Consider the following 10,396-nt stretch of genomic DNA (forward strand, 5'->3'; position numbering starts at 1 on the left):
TAGGATTTGATTACTTGAAATCAAAATTTTGATCAGAAAATTTTCTTGGATTTACAGTAGTTGAGACATAATCGGTAGATAAAAATCTATTTTACCTACTGATTATGGTTGATGTTCTTGAATTTACAGTAGCAGAAACATAATCGGTAGGTAATAGTATACTTTACCTACCGATTATGGTTGATGTTCTTCATTTCTTAAGAACCGCAACCATAAACGGTAGGTAAATTGATCGTATCTCCCGATTATTCGTGATTCAAAAATTCAATTTCTCTGTACTAAAAGTTACGTACAATCGGTAGATAATGAACACCATTAACTACCGATTGTGAAAGTAGAAAATTTCGAAATTTTATTAAGTTTTGAAATTTTGAATTTGGAGCCGTGAACATAATCGGTAGATATTAAGCATCACTTATTAACACAATTTATTACCGATTATGGTCGTACCAAAATTCGAAAGTTGAGTATATTCAGAGGTTAAAGTAACACACTTTACTACCGATTATGGTTGTACCAAAGTTCGAACATTTTAGGATTTTGGCAAAATCACATTTTGGGGCCAGTATACATTCGGAAGTTAAATTTACTACCGATTATGGTAGTACCAAAATTCGAAAATTGAGTATATTCGGAATTAAAGTAACATATTTTATTACCGATTGTGGTTGTACCAAAGTTCGAAAATTTAAGGATTTTGGTAAAATCACATTTTGGGGCCAATATACATTCGGAAGTTCAATTTATTACCGATTATGGCAGTACTAAAACTAGAAAATTGAGTGTATTCGGAAGTTAAAGTAACACATTTTACTACCAATTATGGTTGTACCAAAGTTCGAAAATTTTAGGATTTTGGCAAAATCATATTTTGGGACCAATATACATTCGGAAGTTAAATTTACTACCGATTATGGTAGTACTAAAATTCGAAAATTTATTATATTTGGAGGTTAAAGTAACACAGTTTACTACCTATTAGGGTAGTACCAAAGTACAAAAATTTTAGAATTTTGACAAAATCTCATTTTAGGGCCAATATACATTCGGAAGTCAAACTTACTACCGATTATGGTAGTAACAAAATTCGAAAATTGAGTATATTCGGAGATTAAGGTAACGCACTTACTACCGATTGTTGAAGGGCTATTTTGCCATTATGAAATACGCGAGATAAAGGCTAGTTTCTATTTAGGTTTGGGTGACCCTATTTTGTTTTATTATTGGCCCCTAATTCCTTTTGGGTGGCCCCTAAAAATGCTAGGCTAAAAAGAAATCCTTCCAATTAAGGTTTTACAAGTTTTAGGGGGCTACAACGCAAGTAAGCCACCCATACTCCCGTCTATGATCGGACAAATGAACCTGCATGACTAGTAGGGGTCCAAAATGATAGTTGGCAAAGGTACCAGTGGTGGAACTGGAAAGACAGAACGTGAGGGGCATTGAGCTTGAAGAAGAAGAAGAAGAAGAAGAAGAAGAAGAAGAAGAAGAAGAAGAAGAAGAAGAAGAAGAAGAAGAAGAAGAAGAAGAAGAAGAAGAAGAAGAAGAAGAAGAAGAAGAAGAAGAAGAAGAAGAAGAAGAAGAAGAAGAAGAAGAAGAAGAAGAAGAAGAAGAAGAAGAAGAAGAAGAAGAAGAAGAAGAAGAAGAAGAAGAAGAAGAAGAAGAAGAAGAAGAAGAAGAAGAAGAAGAAGAAGAAGAAGAAGAAGAAGAAGAAATTTTCAATATTCTGTGGTGATTATTTTTGGATTGATTCATTTTTTAACATTTGGATCTAGTTTAAATTAGAATAATTTGTAGTTAAGAGAACTGATTTTAAGTGATAACAGTGGTGGAGTTTTTAATTTTTGTGATTTTTTTGATGTTGAAATGATTAGCATTAAGGGGATTTTTCGTTTATGGAAGCATGGTTTCAACTTTCATTTATCTGATGATTATCCTATAAGCTATGAAGCTGAAAGATTACCTCCTCCAATGGTGATGGGAGGAGTGAAGTTTTTGTGGATACAGTCATGATGCCAAGATTCAAGTATGTATTTTGTTGAAGTCTTGACTTATGGTTTCATTTGGATGTGTGAATTTTAGGTAGTGTGTAAAATTATATTTTTGTGTTGTAATTGTGCATGTTTTTAGGTATTGGCACCACATATTAGGGAGTGTAGATGAAGGATTTGGTGAAGCTCATGTGCCCGCGGAGGTGTCTCTTTTTCCTGATAAGATACATGTTATGTCTGGGAGACGTGCAGTAGACATGGAAACAGGTGTTATTGATCGGCATCACAGATAAGGAGAAGCTCATAAGAAGGTCTTGGTAGTTGTTACTTCAGGTTGGTCAAGTGATTTGTTTTGATCATAACCTGAAAATTCTATGGGAGACAGATTTGCAGGTGATTATGCATTGAGTTTTTGTCACGTGTTTTGTGCCCAAATAGAATGATCTTAATGTTCATCTTACTCACACTTGTATACTTGTGAATAATTATCACTGAGATCTCAAAACTAATAAATTGAAATAGCTGATGCATTCACGTGCTATTCATTCTTCTGTGTTCAACTATGGATGGGTCTGCTTATGAAACTTTCAAATGTAATGCAGCAATTATCATTCTCATACTTATCAAATTAAATTTTTGCGGTTTTTATAGAATATCGAAGCACATTCTTCAGATGCATCGCAACTGCTTCCCAACATAACTACAAGTTTGATATTCATTTTCTAAACTGCCGTCAACCTGGTGATGTATGCATCTTAGGCTTAAACTTTGCTGATATTTTTAACTGCTAAATAGTTTTTGGAAGGCAGTTTTATGGATGATTTTGTTAACTTCATAGATTTACTGATTTTTTTCGTATAGAAGCATTTGGTGCAGCTTTTCAGTTTTTAATTGATGCACAAGTTTGTTTGTTTTTTGCCTGAGTAACTAGTCAAACCACCTATTAACGGGTCCAATTTTAAAATATCTGGGACACCTCCATTCCTCTTGTTGTAGCGGACTACCAGTCATTTTCTATTGATTGAGCTTACAATACCATGGCATCTTGATATACAAAAGGCTTAGACCACCCAGTTATTGGCTTCGTTTCAGTTTACTTATTGTTTGTTCGCTAAATTCACTTTTTAGAAAATGCTGCTAGCCTGCTAAATCCTTGGGATATTAAATACATCAGTAATCAATATAATATAGACTCTATAAGTGAGTGGGAACGTTATTTGGTTTCTGTGAAGTGTTACTGCTTTTTATTGGTTAAACTACTTTTGGATTTGAGATCACATTTACACATGAATAGTTTGCTTCCAAAATTGTCTTACCCAAAACATGTTAATAGTTTGAATGCAGAGAATTTAGAGAATGGAGTCATGCCGCATCACTGGGTAAATGAACTACTTTATTTTCTCCTCTATATTCATGCTATATATTTTTGAAGCTCGATAGTTAATTCAGTGATGCGATTGTTCTAATCAAGATAGAAGGGAGGATGCCTCTTTTAAGCTGGCATACTTCAGAAGACACAAAAGGAAAACATTGAAGAAGATGCCTGGCAAAAAGACAAACAAATTGAATCATCAAGGGACTGAGGAACACCATCCTCCAGGGAAGGACCAAACTAACAAAATTCCACATCTCATCGGGAAGGCTACAAAATACGCTGGTCCAGTGAAAACCAAGCAGGTAATGGAGCTTTTTGGTACATTTTCAACAACATTTTAGTTTCTAGATTACTTTTCTGATGATTGGTCAACATAAATATTCCAGCGCCTGCCATATGTTCCTACAGTAACAAACTACACTAAACTCTGGTGGGTTCCTAATGTGATCGTTGCTCATCAAAAAGAAGGCATCGAAGCTCTTCATTTGAGGCGCACCTTTTGTAAGGTGAGTGAACCTATAAATGCTTCTGTTTCTTCTTTGTCTTGTTATGGCTATTGCTGTACAGCATTGACACTGAGAAGCTGATATTTGAGGCACTTCTCCCTTTTTATTACAAAACCACAGATCTGTGTTTGGAATATATTCTTCTTCCATAATGTTTTTATGTCTGCAATGGTTTTAGTCCGATGACTCTTATTGTTTGACATATACTTTGTCATGTTGATGCTGTCAGTTACATCTTTTAGAAGGCGGCCTCCATGCTGATATCAATGGAGATGGAATCTTAGATCATGTTCAGGTACTCTCTTACTTCACTGCTGGCTGTTTTGACTGCTTTTGTTTAGAAGTATTATCACCAGCTGGTGAATCTTAACTCATGCCTTCATTACAAATATTATGTACTTCATATGAGCGGGATTCTGATTTCTCCTGCTCCACCTTCCTACCTACCTTCTCCAATCTAAAGAACCATCTTATGACAACCGGATTCATGAAAATAAATGCCCGTCTGCCACTCCACTTGGGAAAACCCCTCCACTTTGGGATGTGTAATCTGTGAAATTGGAATTCCAGGCCCTTGTTTGTGCTGCTGAATTTAAACATAGAAAATAGAACTTCATGCTCCTAAAAGCACAGACCCTTTTACTGAACTTTAAAGCGGTGAATGTGCTTAAGATGAACAGCCTACTGTTATGGCCAACTTAGAAGAAATTACCTACTTTTTATTCATAGGTTGTAGGGGGAAATGGGGCCGAGCAGACTGCGATTAGTGGATCAATGGAGGTGCTAAAACTTTGTTGTGGCAGTTGCAACATCTGGTGGTGTACCAGTTAGAGAACAACTCTTCATTCCCCTTTTAATTTATTTCAACATGGAGAGTTCGCCAAAAGCGCCAGTGGAGCTCCCGATGCAAGATCGCTCGAGGTAGCAATGCCCATTCTCATCCAAACAAACGATGGTCATAAGCATCGGAGAGGAAGCCATGGTGATGTTATCTTCCAAACAAATCATGGGGAGGTAAGCTAGTCATCATCTATTGCCGACATACTTTTTCATATCATCTTTTGTCAGCATATTTTTGGACTGTTGTGTTTTCTCGGGGCTTAATGAAAAAATCCCTTACTTGTTTATAGGTGACTTCATACTCCCCGAGCTTGCCTGATGCTATTTGGCAGTGGCAATGGGTGCAACTTGGTCTAATCTCCCATCTCCGTCAGGGATGATGGACACTGAAGCCAATCTTTTTACATGTACACGTACGACAAGCAAGACATCGTATTTGCAGCAGGGGATCAAGAAGCACTGGTGATATCTCCTGGAGGAAGCATATTAACTAGATTTGATATTCCTAGTCCTCCCTCTCATGCCCTGATAAGTGAAGACTTCTCCAATGATGGTGTCACTGATATTATTCTTGTGAGGTCTAGTGGTGTATTGCTCCTGGGAATATTCCTGCTATCTTTTGTTCTTGCCAACCAGGTGTACGATAATGACATGAGACATTGCAGAGTTGAGAGATTGGGAGAAATAAATTTAGTTTATATTTTGTGTACTGTGTTCTTCCATCCAATGAATCTGACTGACTGAAATTAAAGAAGTATACAACGAAACTCTAAGGTGTGTGCAATTAGCTCCAGTTCCGATAACAAAACCCCTCAATTTATTATCATCATCTCCAGTGAATTTCCCTCTCTTAAACAACTGATTTGTCGAGAAAGTATAAGAAGCTGGATCAAGCATGAAACTCTTTGGGAGCTATTGTGATTTGGGGTGATGCTAAAACCCTTCGTTTGGTGGAAAGGTGTGAAGGTTTGGGATGAGAGATTGAACAATGCAAGGCAAAATAACACACCCACAAACAAAAAAACCCATTTATGTTTCCGTTTGTTTTCCTTTTTCCTTGTAATAAATTTTAAATTAAATTTTCTTATCAAAAAATTAAAATTAAAATAAAAATCGGAAGCAGAGCAAACAAACAAATGTGTCAACATCACTAGTCTATAAAACAGTGTTTGTGAGGAGTTTGGTAAGAACATAGAGTGTGTGAGAAAGAAAGATAGAGAGAGAGAGAGAGAGAGAGAGATTGATCAGAGAGCACTCTTTGAAGAAGATACAATGGAGTTAGCCAAAGGATGTTTTGGGAAAGGAAAACTCGAGAAAGATAAGAGGTAATAACTATGGTTCTTCATAGATATAGATAATAACAGAAGGATAACTCTTTCTCTGCTTTTGATCTTTGCATATGGTTGTTGTTGGAAAACCGAAAGTGGGTTTGTGTTTTTTTGTTGTTTGTAAAGTATAGATATGACTTGTCTGTACTTGATATACTAATAGATCTCAGATATGGTTTTGGAAAACCCAAAGTGGGTTTATGTGTCTTTGTTCTTTTGATATGTTTTTTTTTTTTGGTTTTGATCATGTATGTGTATGTATACTTATGATTTTTCAGTTCTGGTGGGTTCTTTTTTTCCGATCGGCACTCAGTTTTGATATGTCTTGTTTAATAAGTCAGGTTTTTAGTAGTAATCTCTTGTTTGTTTAATTAATGATGTACTGATGATTTGTGGATGAACCTCTTGATTTTCAGTGGCCCGTCCAATCCTAATAAGCCCATGTTGGCATGGCCCATGAACATTTTTCAGAAGGGCAAACATGCTAGTCCCTCTAGTACCTCTAATGTCTCGTACCCTCTCAAACAGCGCTTCCCCAGGCTCGTGCTCGAAGGAAAGGGGCCCATTCAGCAGGCAGAGAAGCGAAAGAAGATCATTGTCAAATCATACTATTCTTGTGGAAATCGAGATGGTGCACATCGTTTGGCTGCTGCAGCTGAAGTTGAAGAGTATGCAGACATCCAGGGTTTTCTGATGATGTACTGATGATTTGTGGTTGAACCTCTTGATTTTCAATGGCCCGTCCAATCCTAGTAAGCCCATGTTGGCATGGCCCATGAACATTCTTCAGAAGGGCAAACATGCTAGTCCCTCTAGTCCCTATAATGTCTCGTACCCTCTCAAACAGCGCTTCCCCAGGCTCGTGCTCGAAGGAAAGGGGCCCATTCAGCAGGCAGAGAAGCGAAAGAAGATCATTGTCAAATCATACTATTCTTGTGGAAATCGAGATGGTGCACATCGTTTGGCTGCTGCAGCTGAAGTTGAAGAGTATGCAGACATCCAGGGTTTTCTGATGATGTACTGATGATTTGTGGTTGAACCTCTTGATTTTCAATGGCCCGTCCAATCCTAGTAAGCCCATGTTGGCATGGCCCATGAACATTCTTCAGAAGGGCAAACATGCTAGTCCCTCTAGTCCCTATAATGTCTCGTACCCTCTCAAACAGCGCTTCCCCAGGCTCGTGCTCGAAGGAAAGGGGCCCATTCAGCAGGCAGAGAAGCGAAAGAAGATCATTGTCAAATCATACTATTCTTGTGGAAATCGAGATGGTGCACATCGTTTGGCTGCTGCAGAAGAAGTTGAAGAGTATGCAGACATCCAGGGTTTTCTGATGATCCGAAGCCGTCCTCCCACAATAACTCGAGGTCCTGGTGATTATCTCTACTGCACCAGGTGCAGCCATCTTTTGGGTTCAGAAAGAGAAGAGAATTGGGTTCTCTTTCCCACCTCCATTATCTTAACAGATGAAGTTGTCTAAAGAAGAAAGCTTTTGAAGAAGAGGTGGTTCTGGTTCGTCAATTTGAAGACATAGTATGAGTTTGTGGTTTTATTTTCTGTTGTTATTTAGGTTTTAGTTTTTGTTAAAGACTTAGGGTTTATCTTGAATCGTATATGGTATGGAGTATGATGGTTTATATCTGCAATTTGAATTCGATAGACGGTTCTGTTATCTTAATTGACAAAAACCTTATCTTAATTTCATATCCTAATTTCTTTATTATGGCCAAATTGGGGAAAAATTCTTGATCACAGCTGTGGGTCTCTTAGAGCAAATTAATGTTTCCTATCTGTGGTACATGACTAGGTGAGTAAGGATTATAAGTAAGTAGAATTATACATGATGATATGTTTTAGAATCATAAAATCTTAACGAAGATGAATTCTGTTACCCAAACCTTAACCATATTCTTAATAATCCTGATAGGAATATTTCTTCAATGTCCAAAATCAAGATCATTCTAGTACTGAAACCACGATTGATCTTTTTCGTGGGAAATCATCATTGAAATTGAATGGTTGCACTCATGTGTTTCTGAATTGAATAACTCAGTTCGTGGTTTTGATAACTTGAGTGATGCTGAGAAAGGGTTTTTGTTTCCCGACATGAAATTGTCTTGTGCTGGTTCTGGTGTGCTTCCTAAAAATGTTGATACTTTGCATGACGTTAATCTTCCTGGTCCGTTTGTTCTTCATGTTAATGAGATAGTTAATACAAGTGTACCTCCAGAAGATAGGTTTCTGGATATACCTTCAGGGTTCACCAGGTGTCTTAAGTTGTCTATGACAAATGGTGTTCAATGTGTAGCTGGTATGGAGGACAGACTTATCAAAGATCTTCGAGTTGTATCCCATGCTCTTCATGTCTATACCAATGGATAACTGTCGGGTGTGTTTCTTATAGTAGCTTCTTTCGCAAAAATGACAATTTTCTCTAGATTCCATTTTGCTGATAAATAAGCAGATAACCCTTCTCAGAAAAGAAGTCAGGCTGACTCCATTTTTGGTTTCTGTTGCAAATTTAGGCTCAGCATACAGGACAAGGTCGGATAGGAAATACCGGAAAAGTGAACCTGCTGGCTGGAACAATTAGAATTGCACTGCTCCGCGTAGCAGTAGGACTACCGGTTAGTTCTTTCCCTTTCGGTTGATTATCGCCTCAATCAAGGTAAAATGTATGTACATGCACTGAACAATAAGTCGTTTCCGCTCCATGGTTTTAAAGACGGTAAAATAGACTTGATCTGGGGAAAATGGTTTTACCGATTACCATGATTGCTTCGTGTCTACCTCCTAATGAAACTTTTTAGTTTAACGTCCTTCCAGTTTGGATCCTGCTGTATAAGGTTGGTTTGAAAGGAGAAACTAAGAGCCTGTTTGGTACAGTTTTGAAAAACAGTTTTCAAAAATAGTTTTCCACTGTTTTAAAAACATACCCTTTTTTCCTTGTTTTCATTTTCTAAAAATTGTTTGGTAAACTATTTTTGAAAACAAGGAAAACCAACTAAATCGGATCAAATGTAAAGATTCGTCTAAGAGATAGTGATATTAGCCATGACTCACTTACAATCATTCCCCATCTCTTACTTTGTTCTGAAAAGAAGAAAAGAATAAAGAAAAGAAAAAAAGAGAAAACACAGAAAACAATAATTTGTTGTTTTCATTTTTTTGTTTTTAAAAACAGAAAACAGATAGAAAACATTTTCTGAAAATGTCCTTACCAAACGCGTTTTCTCCTGTTTTCTGTTTTCTCTGTTTTTAAAAACAGAAAACTGTTTTTGAAAACTATACCAAACAGGACCTAAGAATCTTTAGATTTGTGCATGGAGTTTTCACTTTCTCTTTCTTTTGTAGAATCTCTAGAGGTAGTTGCTTTTTACTGAAAATTAGAACCATAAGAGCAACCACAATCATAAACGGGACTAAAGACCAAACGCCATACCAAAAGCTAAATTTATTTGGCATTTTCAGAGGTCAAGCGTAGTGGTGAAAGACTAAAATTTAGTCAGGCGAACAAAATAACAACGTATGAAATGGAACGGATATACAATGAGCGTACAATGGTCAGGCGTTGGTATTGTGGGCGTATGTATGGGACGAATGTATTTTGAACGCCTGGTGTTGGGCGTGAGTATTACTAACGCCTGGCAACAGACGGAAATGAAAGACTACGCCCAATCAGCAGACGGAAATGAAATACTACGCCCGATCAGCAGGCGGACTTATAGCAAACGTCTTGTTGGGGGAGTAATTATTGTATATGTTGGGCGGTGATAGTATATGCGCTTGATGTGAGGCGCTAATAATACTCTCGCCCCAATCAGGCGCTGATAATACTCTCGTCTCAATCAAGCGCCCTTTATATCACCGCCCCATCTCAAGCGCCCTTTTAATAAACGCCCCACTGTCAAGCGGCCCTTATACTTACGCTTAAACCATACGCTCATTATATCTTCGTCCCACTATACTTGGGTTTGGTCTGGGTTGACGACTAGTTTTAGTCTCAAACCCTAAAAATCCAGACCAAATATGCTTATAGTCTGTTCCACTACGCTTCCAATCCTGACCAAATTTGGGTATAGTCCCTAATTATGATCGTGATTGTGGATGCTCTAAGGGATGTGAAATAGTTGACTTACTACCATCGTTCCAAATGACATTCATGTGGTGCTTTACTGTGAACATGCAAATATTAGACTATTACTCTATTAAATCCTAAGAGCCAATCTTAGGATTTAACGCTGTTGTCAAGTTTTACCGCTTCAAATATCAAAAACATCTATGTAAGCTTTTTTGTCCGCGTTCATTCTTTGGACAGTATCTAATACTGTATGGTGATCTTTCTTCTTGTAATTTGT

General features: G+C 37.4%; 1 protein-coding gene and 1 pseudogene across 1 annotated transcript; both read left to right on the plus strand.

Moving 5' to 3' along the window:
* The first annotated feature begins 1,886 nt into the window (after nucleotides 1-1,886).
* Nucleotides 1,887-5,461, plus strand: LOC113286030 (annotated as a pseudogene).
* A 459-nt stretch (nucleotides 5,462-5,920) lies between these two features.
* On the plus strand, nucleotides 5,921-7,761 carry LOC113288808. Its single transcript, XM_026537931.1, has 2 exons — nucleotides 5,921-6,037; nucleotides 6,457-7,761. The coding sequence occupies exons 1-2, from the start codon at nucleotides 5,985-5,987 to the stop codon at nucleotides 6,743-6,745; spliced, it is 342 nt and encodes a 113-aa protein (XP_026393716.1). The 5' UTR covers nucleotides 5,921-5,984; the 3' UTR covers nucleotides 6,746-7,761.
* Nucleotides 7,762-10,396: the final 2,635 nt, after the last annotated feature.

This window comes from Papaver somniferum, chromosome 6 (genome assembly GCF_003573695.1).
Source record: "Papaver somniferum cultivar HN1 chromosome 6, ASM357369v1, whole genome shotgun sequence".
Taxonomy (NCBI): domain Eukaryota; kingdom Viridiplantae; phylum Streptophyta; class Magnoliopsida; order Ranunculales; family Papaveraceae; genus Papaver; species Papaver somniferum.

Coding starts and splice junctions, on each gene's coding strand:
- LOC113288808 (XM_026537931.1), top strand. CDS start 5,985: ATGGAGTTAGCCAAAGGATGTTTTGGGAAAGGAAAACTCGAGAAAGAT. Junction 6,038..6,456: donor AAACTCGAGAAAGATAAGAG/GTAATAACTATG, acceptor CTTGATTTTCAG/TGGCCCGTCCAATCCTAATA.